Here is a 13461-nt window from a genome sequence, read left to right as displayed (position 1 = left end):
GCCACCCAGTCCTCCCCCCACCCAGCTGGCCGGTGTCACCTGCTATTCAAGGGCTAAAATTATTCAGAATCTGATCCCTCCTTCTGCAAGATAACCATACCAGAAAGTTAGTCCAACATCCTTTCTCTGCTTTGCCTTTTGAGCCTGCAACAGATCTGACTGGTAGACTACCGCTTGCCCCTGTGCCCTGCTCAACCATGTGTGTTTCTCCCAGTAATTCCAGACTCTCTCAATCTTGTTTCCCCACTCTGCTTGCCAAGTTCCTTTCTCTTCCGCTCCTTTCTTTTTCTTTCTTATTCTTTTTAATCCTTCTCCCAGACTTTAGGCCTCCCTTAGACCTTCCTGGCAACCCTTCGCCTGACAGCAGTACTCAGGAATAAAACGGTACCCGAGCCCTTTGTGTTGACTAATGCCACCTTTGTTTTGGTGCCGGATTTGTTTTGGAGGCAGATGTCCGGGAAGGCTGGACAGTAGGCGCAGTCCTGCCGAGAACACCAGAGGCAGAGGAAAGAAGGCAGCTCTGTAATTTTCCCCAAAAGCATCCTTAAATCCGTGGGTGATGGCTTGGACACCTTGCCTTTAACAGACAAGGAGACGAGCTCAGAGCTCAGGAGACTTGCCCCAGGGTCTCGGATTAAATCAGTGCAGAGGTGAAAGTGAACACAGAGCCCTCAGACTGGAAGCTGTCCAGACAGCTGCATGGAACAAAATCACAGCCTCAACCAGAGCTGTCATGCTGTGGACGCTTGGCACTTACTGGAAAGTTATATTAGACTTTCCTGTGGATTTTTTTTAATCCTGCGAAGGAGTTACACAGTGAATTCCTTGTGGAGGATTAATCATCTCTCTTGCCTATGACTGAGGCTGTTTCTCAAGTCCTGCCCCTGGTTTCGCTCGTCCCAAGGATTTCATTGGAAGGGCGGGACATTCCCCCACCTCCCCCCCGCCCCCGCCCCCAACCGGAGCCTGCGATCAGGACCAATGAGAGCCAAGTACCTCAGCCACCCGGTGACTTAGAACTCAGAGTATTTAAGAGGTTGCAGGAATGGGCTGAGAATGTCTTTTGCTTTCTCCGTAGACGGGCACGCTCTCATCTGATTTGGGCCATCACCGAGCCAAGGTGCAGAGTGAAGGGGGAAGAAAGAAACTCTGCCACTATGTGCTACGGGAAATGCGCACGATGCATCGGACATTCTCTGGTGTGGCTCGCCATCGTCTGCATTGTAGCTAATATTTTGCTGTACTTTCCCAATGGGGAAACAAAGTACGCTTCTGAAGACCATCTTAGCCACTTTGTGTGGTTCTTCTCTGGCATCATAGGAGGAGGTTTGCTGGTAAGTCATTCAGAATCATTCCAGCCTTAAAGAATTCTTTCTTGTTAGACGAGATGTTTTCATAGAAAGTTTTCTGTGAGGCATGTTTCCAAATCCAGGAATTTTGTTCATTCTTCTTTTGAAAGCAGATTATACAAAAGTTGAGATAGGTATAGTGTATTGATTTTATTAGATGTTGTTTTACAAAATCCCCTTTCAATGAAAAGTGAACTACTTTTTTGCTGAACTCTCTTACTTTACAGCTAGAAACAGATACTAGCTTTTAAATCAGATTTGAAAAACTATAGTTTCTAGTCCCGGAGCGGGTAGTCATTTAACCTTTGCTCTGGGGAGCTGGGAGAAGTCCGCTGGTTCTCTGTCTAAATCAACAGAGTTTTGGATCCAAATTCTCTGCTGTTCATTCTCACGCATCAGTGACAGAGAAAAATATTGAATTGTGAGTGCACGGCTATTGAGAAAAGACTATAAATTTTCTCCTTTATGTAAGCTTGGTGTGTGGCATTTAGGAAAAATCCTTCAGTTAGCAGCAAATCAGTGTCTGAAGGTAATAGTGGAATGTGTTGTTTGTTCCAAGGTTTGTTTTGAAGTGAAGTGAGAGGAATTTGCCTGCCAACCTGGGAGCTGAAAGTATTAGTTTCAACCACAGCATGGAAATAATGTGGACAAACTTGAGTTTGCCTCTTTGAAATGCTGGGATTGAGAATTTTGAACAGAAGTTTTATGGAATTGCTAATGCCACACAGAACATTTTTCTTAGTGAGGTAAAAGATACTTAGACTTAATACACTAACTATGGTATGGCAAATCTGCTTTGAATTTAAGCATTACCATCATGTTAACATAATCATTTGTCTTTTTTTTCCCCACTAGTTCTCAGGTCTGTTTTTGTTTTGTTTTATTTTTTGAGGTATAGTTAATTTCATAATCATTTGTCTTTAAGACAACACCTTGCTTGTTTAAACTTCTTTTGATCTTGAACTCAAAGTATTTCAAACTTATGTTATTTTAAGAGCTTTATTGTGAAGCTACAACCATGCAATGTGTCTTCAAAGAAGCACTTCACCTCTATTATACAGAGCTTTCATCTCTCTTGTTTATAAAAAAGTTTCAGTTATTCTGTTGAAGATTTGTTGTTATCTTCTATGCCTTTCAAGGGAAAACAAACAAACCAACGGACTTAAAAGACAGGGTTTAATAGTTTCCGAACAGAGTTTGCCTCTGGAACTATGTTATGAACTGTTATGGATTAACACATGTATAGGTAATTATTTTACCCCTCCCATGCTACAACCTGACCCTACCTAATGTGATACATTACATGAAAACAAAGGGATATTACCCTTTCGAGCGTTTTTTCTCTCCTCAGAGTTTCCATTCTTTGAGATATTTTGTCAACCTAACCCAAAGACATTCAACAGTGTCAGAAAGAAAAATATTTTACCAAAAGATGCTGAGCCTGACTGACCCTATGGACCGGGGGAAAGACAATGACTTTAACTTGCGTGTTTTCTAAACAGATGCTCCTGCCAGCATTCGTCTTCATGGGGCTGGAACAGGATGACTGCTGCGGCTGTGGCGGCCACGAAAACTGCGGCAAAAGATGCGCGGTAGGTTTTCCTGCGCCGGGTGCGGAAGTGGTCCCTAAGAGGTAGCTGCTAATGCTCTGTGCCTCACTTCTGGTGATCCTCCTTTCCCTAGATGTTTTCTTCTGTACTGGCCGCTCTCATTGGAATGGCGGGATCTGGCTACTGCGTCATTGTGGCAGCTCTGGGCTTAGCGGAAGGACCAAGATGTCTTGATGCCAGTGGCCAATGGAACTACACCTTTGCCAACACGGAGGGAGGGTAAGTGATTGACCCCCATCAGGTCGCACATTCTTATCCACCACGTGTGTATAGTGGTAAACCCATCAAACTAAAAAGGCATCAACCATTCATTCATCCATCCTCTCAACCAGGTTTATTCTCACTAACTCAGGCACAATTTAGGCAAGGGGTATCGGAGGATGAATGCCCAGTCCCTGACCCAGAGAATCTTTTGAATGGATTCACTGACTCAGTCCTTGTGATAACGGTATGAGGTGACTTCCGCTATTGCTTCCACTTTACAGATGTGGAAGTGGAGGCACAGAGAGATGAAGTAACTTATCCAAAGTCACATCGCCAAGACATGGCAGTCATGATTTGAACCCAGGCAGCCTAGCTGTGAAGTTTGTGCTTATACAGTGTGTATACTATGCCAGAGCAATTGGCTAATTTTACTATTTTCTAAGAAAATATTATGGAATCCTTATATAATATGGATGAAAACCCTATGAATTTAACCAAAGCCCAGGGTCAATCATACTACCCCCCCAAGACACACACACACTCACATATAACATAATAACTGTGTATAACACACCCTTTATTTAAAGTGATCAGGCTGTATATGACAGATCTTATTCATGACTTTAACATCAGGAAAATGTAAGGGCTCCATTGCTTTATGTTGATACTTATTTCTTATCCGTTATTGAGAAAAGAACAGAAATAGCTGATGGAAACTGATGTACATAATGATAAATGAATGACATTCTGTTTTGAATTTTGAAAGGTTTAGTAATGAGATTCATGAGTGAAAATAATAAGAATAATGAATTTGAATTGCCCTTATATTTTCAAGAATGTTTGTCTCCCATGAATTTTGTAGCATATAATGAAGCCATCAGATCATGAATATGGAATTAGATAGACCTGGGCTCCATCTCAGCTCTGCATTTACTGTCTCAGTAACCAGGAAAAGGTGAACTCAGCTCTCGGCACCTCAGTTATTTCATCTGTAAAATAAAGCCAATGGCAGTTATCTGGAGGATTAATAAGATACTATGTATAAAATATTTGTCACAGAAGCTGACTCAGCATGAGCAGTGCCATTCTTAGCTGTTAATATTATCTACTAGCTTTCGACAGGTACAGCCCAATGGTAGCTTCTGAAGGAAAATCGGCACTCACAGGAGTTTGAAATTTTGGTGTTCAAAATTGTCATTGATCACGATATTTCAGCTCATACTTTTCATGCTTTGTTGTGAACGTACCGAATGTACCAGTACAAATTGGTTACACATGTATACAAAAACATATGATCTACTGCACAAACCCACCTCTAAAATACATTATGATTAATCCAAGGAGAGGTGACAGTATCATTAAACATTTTTATAGCTGATAATTTTATAGCCCCTCTCGCGATCCACCCCAGCTCCTGCAAGAAGCCTCCTGCTTCTGTGTTATTCCTAATTTCAACTTGTCCAGAGATTTCAATATGGGGAATAACAAGCCGGTGATTAGTTGCTCAATAGCCAAGTGGAGCCAGAGGAATTTTTTATATTGTGTTCTGAAACTATGGATTTTTGTTCCACTTTATATGCAGAAAGACGGGACCAGGAGAACAGAATTTTTTTGTATGTAATCAACAAATTGAATTTCTGATTGGCTCAATGAACCATTCCAAAGCGAGGTCTCTAATTTGCAGCCCTTTTGTTCTGTTGTGGTAGGAAGAAGTGATAAGGAAAGAAGGATACCAGATCTCTTAGTGGAATTAAGTCAATCTTAGATTTTCCCACGTGATGGAACCCTATTTCGTGAAGAATATATATGTTCAGATAATGACCCCAGTGTGGTTTGCTAACATTTCACAGTGACTTTGGATTCTTATTCATCATTCGATGACTTTTCCAATGTGTTGAGTACTTACTGTGTGTCAGATACTGGCTTGGGAATTGGATATACAATGATGAATAGGTCTGGTTCCTACCTTCATGGAGCTCAGACTTGTGGACTAGATGCATAAGCAGCTCTTCTCCCTGGCCTAAGTTAGGTGTCCTTCCTCTATGGCCCTTTTACCCTTGGTTTACCTGATCAGTGTACTGGTTACACTGAGATTAGCTACTGTTTCTTCTCTTAAGCGATGCTTTTCCAGGACAGAACCCAGGCCATTATATCCCCAGCTCTGTCTTGATGTCTAACCCACACCGTGTGTTCCATAATCTTTGTTGAATTTCTTGTTTATTACGGCAGCAAGATCTGGGCTAAATGCCTCATTTTGTGGAATGACTTGGATTGGAAGAATCTGATATAGGGCATTGAAGAAATCTTTTGATTAATGAAAGAACACCACACAAAAAGTATGCTTATGAGACATCCCACTGGGTGTGGCCATATGTCAGAAGTCTCTCTTTTTATCCACAGTTACCTTCTGGATAGCTCCACGTGGTCCCAATGCATTGAACCCAAGCATGCAGTGGAATGGAATGTCTCTCTGTTTTCTATCCTCTTGGCACTTGGTGGAATTGAATTCATCTTGTGTCTCTTTCAAATAATAAACGGAGTGCTGGGAGGCATCTGTGGTTATTGCTGCTCTCGCCAACAGGTAAGAACCTGTGTAAAAATGCACCATAGTTTTCATCCTAGAGAAAAAAGCCAACATCAAACCCTGCTCCAACTACCAGTGTTTATTCCATTTTTGTGGCATAGCATTTACAGCATTCAGTTTTGCACTCAATAGTAAGCTTCCTTGAGTGTCACAGTCACTGGGTTATCTTGGTTTTTTGTAGCTGGCCCTGTGAATATAAAACAATGTCACCCATAGACAGAGTGCCCCTTCAGGATCTAACCCACTGCCCCTGCTCTGGTTGCAGAGACACAAAAGAAGTGTCCTTTCATTGCTTGCTCTCACATTCCCAACTAGTATACACGAGTAACAGCCATCATCCATTGCCCTTAGCATTGTGCTAAACCCCTATTCCAGAAAAGCCTATCATGCAGAGATTGAGCAACATTTCTAAGATCACCTAGTAAGGAAGTAACAGCCTTCAAACCCTGGGTCATTTTGTGCCACAGCTCCTTCTCTTAACCTGTACGCAGCACTTGCTCTTCTGTTGGGTTTTCTACAGTTCCTTCCTAATAAGGAGTCACAATGATGCCCAAACAGCTAAGCCTAGAGAATCACTAGTAGCCTTTGAATAGCAGCTCATTAAAAGCCTTTCACTGTGAAAGAAAACCAGGAAGCACTTGTTTCCTGGGGATATGATTTTGAGGAGAAATACGCATTTGTTAGTAAGGAAAGGTTTTGTTTCTATATTTTCCTAAAAAACATATATTACTGAATTGATGGAAGTCCAGCTTTGGTCCAATTTTTTTTTTAATGTCTTATTCTGTAAAGCAGGATTAGATAAAGAAAAACTTACTTAATTTGTATTTTCCTAAGCATTCACTTCTCTGGTTCAAGGTCTCCTAACTTTCTTTGAAAATAAGACAAAACCTAATGAAAACGAAAAGCCCATTGCTACCGTGAAAAATTTTGCTGAACATAGATGGAAACTTTCTACGATTTTTGAGGGGAAGTTAAAATAAAATTCTAGATTTCCTTATCAGGCAAATAAAGCAAAACTAATAATTGCCTTGGGAGCCTGCCAAATTTCCAAGAAAACAGCGGAGTGGAAAGCCTTCAATTTGGAGTCGTTTCCAGGCAATATGGTTGCGGCGGGGGAGGCAAAGAATGCTCTTGGGATTACTATAAAATAACCTATCTTTAGCCTTGAATTTCCTACAAGGCAGAGTTTAAATGAGGTGAGAACCCACTGCACTTCAGCGCTGGTGCATCTGGGGGACAGGCATAAGTGTCAACGACCAAAATTGCAGTAGTGGTTTGGCAGAATGACGCTCTCCTCTAAGTGGGGGGAACCGAGTCTCACTGGGTTTCCCATCTGAGTCACTGTAGGGAGGCTTCTTCCCAGACACTGCAGGTCAGATCTGTTAAGTTTGTTTGTAAGACAAAAGGCAGTTTCAAAGAGCAAGGTTTTTAATGTAGATGAGTCAAATCTGTAACTCTGTAGCATTTAATTCAAAAGTTGCCTGCCTTGAGCCCCCATCAGTGTGACACTCCCAAGGCATTATCTCTTAAATCCCTGAGATTAAAAACCCACCCCAAGCACATTCAAAGCCAGCCAAGCATCGTAAACTGCAGTTTCCATGGCCTCTTTCTGCAGCTTTTACTGGGGAAGGACAACAGTCTGGTTTGTTTAGGAACCATTCTGTGAGCATTGTCAAAGCTCTCAGTATTGTTGACCCAACCTCTGCTGAAGCTGAGATCAGTCTGCTTTACGTTTGCTTAAAACAGGAATTTAAAGCACTGAAATGTCATCATTGTTTAGCCTGATCAGAACCTGATGCTTATTTCATTTTCTTTACAGCAATATGATTGCTAGAAGAACCACCCCAAGATAAAACTACAATCTTCCTCAATGTCACTGTAATTTATATAATTTACTTGTAATAATTTGTAAAACTTTGTACTAGTGTGTCATACAGCACATGTTCTTCTTTTATAAGTGTGTGTAAAGACTGGCATCTTCACGGGATGTCAGTGTTTGAACTTAGCAAAGAAATTCTTTTTTTTTTAGGAATAAGAAAATAAACCACACTCTGGAGGTAATTTACAAACGGAGTGACAGTTCTCAGCCTACCTGAGATAAACTCTGGCCGAGGTCATGTTTTTTCAGAAACATTACAAGGATAAATATCACATTCTGATTACTACTGTAAATATTTATATGTGCATGTGTTTATGAAATGAAAGATTTCTAGTTGCTTTTTTTTAAGACCGTTAAGGAGAAAATCCAACAACCTGAAAAGATGTATTTTTTCACTGTTTATATGGTGTTTCCCATTTGCATGCCTGCAAATATCTAACAAGGGGCCTTTTGAATTGATTCGTGTTATAAAAGAGACAGATACTTACCTGGCGTGGGAGGACAGGTTGAGAATGCGCGAAGCCAAATGAATGAGTCAAAATACACATGCAGCGAGTTGTTGCAAGGACTACCAGATCCTGAATTTTCCTAACACGTGGAAAGCTTTTCGTCCTTCAAAGACAAGACTGAGGATCATGGATTTAAAAAGAGAAAGGCCTGGATAATTGTACAAGAAGAAAGATGGGGAACGGAATAAAGCAGTTGATTAGCATCATGGGAACATGGGGGAGGAAGGGCGGGAGGACCATGAGGAAATACCACCACCACCCCAAATTTGCTTGTTTAAATACAACAAATAAAGTATTCACTACCATTTTGTTGTTTAGTTTCATCACCCTTTGCTTCAAGTTCCTCCTTTTTCCTTCCTATTTTTTTTTTTTTTTCCCCAGTCTGCAGGTTGTACGGTCTCCATTGCTAGGGGCTTTGTGTCTTCTGGTTTCTTTATCCCACTTTCTCTTCTTCATCTTCTCCCTCCTCTTCCACCTTCCTCTGCTATCCTTGCATTTGGGCCATCATCCTAGTTAGGCAACCTTCCTTTCCACTGGGTGCTCCAGACATCCAACTCCTGAGGAATGTAACAGACATTTTCTCTCGATATCTTACATCTGTTGTATCGTTAGGCTCTCTCCAGTGACAGGATCCCCTGACCTATTGGGAATTGTCTTCAGAAATTGTCAGCTTTTGGTGTTTATTGGCCTATGCAACAGACAAGCTAGTGAATAAAGAAGCTTCACTGGCTGTTAGACAGCAGAACTCCTCCTAAGAGCCAGGTCTCCTGCCTCTGTCTTTCTGGCAGTCTGGTGAAGCTTATGGACTCCTTTGAGGAATACTGTTTAAAATGCATAAAACAAAGGCGTAGGATGACAAAGTAAACCCAGATATCTGACTACTTTATCAAAATATTTTTAAAAATTTTAAGATAGTTGTCTTGATAGGCAGCTCCATCACACCAACATCTGTAGACTGGAAAACAATGATCACGTGTGATCTAGCAGTGGGCTAAGGAGGGGGGAGTCTAAGACCTACTGTACTTTTGAAATATGATTCCAATTGAATGATATTTTGAGATACGTGCAACAATTTTAATGTGATACTGAAAAGGTGTGTAATTTTGTATTGTTGTTCAAAGGACAATCAGTGCTGCTGATACTGCTGTGATTTGTTGCCTGCAGTCACAATAAAGGAAATACTACATTTTCATTAGACGTTAATAAAAACAGTGACAATTTTTTTTCCCATCCAAGTTTTAACACCTCCTCCCACCACAGATATCTATCCATGGGCCTCTTAGGCGCTCTTAGACACCGGGTTAAGAACCCGTGCATCCAAAAACGAGGCATAATGATCAGTCATAAGCATTTTCCCCTCCTAAATCTATCCTCAAAGGAAATGGAAATAATGATTATTAACCATGATAGTAATAATAGCAACTCAACTACTGAGTTCTGTGTCAATTACCGTACTTCATTTCTACACACATTATTTCACTGAACTCTCTCAACAGCCCAAGTAGGGGATACTTGTTTCCATTGTACAGAGTCTAAGACCAGAAAGGTTAAGTAGTCTACCCAAGGCCACATCTTTAGCAAGTGATAAAACTATGCTTAAATCCAGGTCAGTCTAACATGAAAACCCACTTCTTTCCTTGGCCCCCTCCACCTCCTCTGCTGCCCCTGCCCAGGTGCTGGAGTCTTGTCTCCTTCAATACTGGAACTCAGACTCTCCGCCCACCAAAGGGGGCTTTGACAGACCCCTGTGACCTCAGTCATCTCCATCAGAGCCCAGATTTGAGTGACTCAACGTTTCCTCTAGTTTGTAAATCCTTTCACAGTAGACATTGCCATTGTCCAGAGGAAATAGCTCGCACAAGTTCCCTTCTACCCTAGTTTATTTCTATTCATAGCTCACACTCTGGGTCTGTAATATTCTAAACCCCTCAATTCAGCTGGAAATTCCCTCAGGGATTGTACTGAAACAGCTTATCATCACCTGGCAACATAAAAACAAAGATTTCTGTAGAAACTGAATCACTTGAATAGCACACATGGCCTCAAGGTTAGATAGTTCCTTCTGAGGATCATTTTACCGTACTTACCAGATTTGCAAATAACCACCTGCATAAAGGAAATCTCTTGAATTGAAATCTAAGGAAATTGATGGAATGGTACCTTCACTACAATCTCTTTTTTGTACGTGTGTGAGATCTCTTTGATTACGTTTCCTCTGACACTTACCCTAGTATGAACGGGTATGGGATTTGGTGCAATTTTTCAGAAAAGCGACAATCTAGAAAGTCTGCCCATCCTTTTTAACCCAATATTTTTACCTTTAGACCTTTTTCCTTTTTTTTTTGCGGTACGCGGGACTCTCACTGCTGTGGCCTCTCCCATTGTGGAGCACAGGCTCCGGACGCGCAGGCTCAGCGGCCATGGCTCACGGGCCCAGCCGCTCCACGGCATGTGGTATCTTCCCGGACTGGGGCACGAACCCACGTCCCCTGCATCGGCAGGCGGACTCCCAACCACTGCGCCACCAGGGAAACCCTAGACCTTTATTTTAAGAGGATCATCAAGGATGTTCGGTTTCCAGGGATAATTTTGGGAGTATTGTTTATACCTAGAAAAATGACAAGAGCTTAAATGTCTGACAACAAGGAACTGGTTTGATAAAATGTAGTCAACACAGTAAAATATTATGCATATTTATATTTATAACATATGCATACACTAAAAAGTAATTTGGATCAGATTCTGGGTGATTTTTGTCTTGATTCATTTTGCTTATCTATACTTGCTGAAGTGTCTCCTATAAACATATACTACTTTGGGGAAGAAAACAAAAAAGAGAAAAGAAAGATTCAGCTCCTAAAATTCAGGGAACAGTCCACAGTCTTTAAAGGACACTTCCCAAGTGTACGAGAAAACCATTGTTGTTGTGGGTGAACAGAGGAATCCTTCCCTGGTAAACACTGGAGAATAATTGTGTCTGCAATTAGGTGGAGGGATGAGCCAGGTGAGATTGGCAGTGACTACAGGCTAAAAATATTATGGGGAAAACCATAATTCCCACTCTGTGTTTGGGAAACATAAGTACATGGTATCTACATCGTCTAGCTACTAAATGAGATGTTTTATAAATATCAAGTACGTATCTGTTTTTTCATTTTAAAAATGAAAGTAATGAAATACTTCTACTTTAAGCATTGGCCTTTTATCAGGACATTTTGTAGCACAGCCCGAATTTTCCTCATTTTACTTTTCTGAGATGAGAGGAGGGTTAACAACAGCGTGGGTTTATAGGACTTGGCTCAGCCTGGTTCGTGAAAATGATCCAACGCGTTTGAACAAGTAGAGGAACTGAGTCACCTACCCAAAAGTAGTACAAATTGTTCCTCCTTCCCTTTTCACATGAAATATTTCTGTGTGTGTGTGTGTGTGTGTGTGTGTGTGTATCTTTGTCAATTTAGATACTTATTTTGATTACTGCAGTTATAGAAGTCTGCTAGGCCTTTCTGGAGCTAGATTTCATGTTAATTCTTGGAACAGATCAAACAGATTCCCTTCCTTTCTCTCTCTCTCTCTCTCTCTCTCTCTCTCTCTGTCTCTCTCTCTCTCACACACAAACACACACACACACACTCACCACATATGTACACACATTTTCCTACTATATAGCAATTAAAAGGAACAGACTACTACAAACGAGACAACATGGGTGAATCCCTCAAATAATGAGAGCAGAACCCATCTACACTGTCTCTACCCCCAATTTTGTCAACACAATTCTGGATGTAATCTTAACTGATGTAGCCACATCCTTACAATAGAGGAAGGGGTGGTGAATCCCTTTATGCAATATCCCACACATTAGGTTTTTATAGGAGTAACACTGTAAGTCCCTAAGAAGGGCTGTTTCAAGATGTCTATATTCACAAGTTGCATCCTGTACGTGGAAGACTGTGTGTTCCAATTGCTAATTCTCACCACAACCTCCTTTGTTACATGTGTACAAATATCACCGATTCGTGTGCAGGGTTCAAGGCCAATGGCAGTGACCTTTCCTGTCTCAGGTGTACATGATGCCTAGAAGGGTTTGAAAGCAAAACCGAGGTCACCATGTTGGGATCTCTCACAATACCTGACTCCACGTCATTTAAGGCGACCCTTTGACTAAAGCAATAATTTAAAAACTACAGTCAGCTCTCCTCATAATCTCTGACACCTATTAAATTTTGAACTTTAACAAAAAAATTTTAATCTTTTATTAAATCCTCCTTTTTTTTACATGCAGTAAAATGCGCACAAAATGTACTTCTCAACGAACTTTTACATATGTTTATACTCATGTAACCACCATCTAGATCAAGATACAGGACATCTCCAGCATCCAGAAAACTCTCTCATGTCGTCTCCCAGGCAATACGTACCTCTCAAGTAGCTACAGTTCTGATTTCCATCAGCATAGATTATTTTTGCCTATTCTTGAACTCAATATAAATTGAAGCATAAAGCATGTTTTTTTGGTGTCTGGTTTTTCTCACTACACATTATGCTGTTGAATGCTGGCTCCTGGCATATCACCAGGACAATCTGTTCATAAGACAAAGCTGAGTGTATTGCCTACTGCCGTCAGGGAGAACACCACCTTGAAAGACCTTTGGTAGTGTGTTTGAGGGGGAAGGAAAAGTTGAATTTGAGATTTTAATTCTGGTTTAAGGTGAGTCTTTTGATGGGAAGGCTTGAATAGGATTAACAAGAATTATGATATCTTTTAGGATTGTTGGGAAGAGTAAGGTGAGAATTTTGAGGTGAGAGGTTCAAAGACTCTTGAGATGGAAACGGTTGATGTTTTCTATTGACGAGATGATAGGTCTTTCAGGAAGTTCCTATAATGAACAATAAAGTTGTTTGCCTGGGCAAGAGTGTCCTGGAATAGTAAAGCTATGCTAACAAAGACTATGGAATAATAAAATCCTAATAAACAGTAAGCCCTGGAGTGGTTTATGGTGTCAGTCCTCAGTATCTAAGCTCAGGGTGGGGAGTAGATGGTTTCAGTTTGCAACATTTTTGAGATTCATCTGTGTCACCTCATGTAGCAGTAGTTTGCTCGTTTCCTTTGCTGTATGGTGTTCCGTTGTTTGAATATACTACAGTTGATTTACCCATAATTCTATTAACAGATATTTGGGTTGTTTCCAGGAAATATGTCGCTATGATCATTCTTGTCCATGTTTTTTTTTTGTGGTGCATATAAGAACTTATTGATGTAGGTTGGTTTGTTTCTGCCTTGTCAAGGAATCAAACTGTCAATGGAGATTCTTTCATTGGGCTTTAG

The 13461-nt window shown here is 40.9% G+C and overlaps 1 protein-coding gene across 2 annotated transcripts; it reads left to right on the top strand.

Moving 5' to 3' along the window:
* The first annotated feature begins 1079 nt into the window (after positions 1-1079).
* On the top strand, positions 1080-8440 carry TM4SF1 (transmembrane 4 L six family member 1). Of its 2 annotated transcripts, XM_065876381.1 has the most exons (5): positions 1080-1334; positions 2852-2941; positions 3033-3178; positions 5564-5744; positions 7567-8440. In XM_065876381.1, the coding sequence occupies exons 1-5, from the start codon at positions 1158-1160 to the stop codon at positions 7579-7581; spliced, it is 609 nt and encodes a 202-aa protein (XP_065732453.1). In that variant the 5' UTR covers positions 1080-1157; the 3' UTR covers positions 7582-8440. The 2 variants fall into 2 exon arrangements, with proteins under 2 accessions (XP_065732453.1, XP_065732454.1); XM_065876382.1 differs by lacking the exons at positions 3033-3178; positions 7567-8440 and having other exon boundaries at positions 1158-1334; positions 5564-5578.
* Positions 8441-13461: the final 5021 nt, after the last annotated feature.

This window comes from Phocoena phocoena, chromosome 4 (genome assembly GCF_963924675.1).
Source record: "Phocoena phocoena chromosome 4, mPhoPho1.1, whole genome shotgun sequence".
In the NCBI taxonomy this organism is placed as follows: domain Eukaryota; kingdom Metazoa; phylum Chordata; class Mammalia; order Artiodactyla; family Phocoenidae; genus Phocoena; species Phocoena phocoena.
The sequence above is the reverse complement of the archived record's forward strand: the minus strand, read 5'-3'. Positions and strand labels throughout refer to the sequence as shown.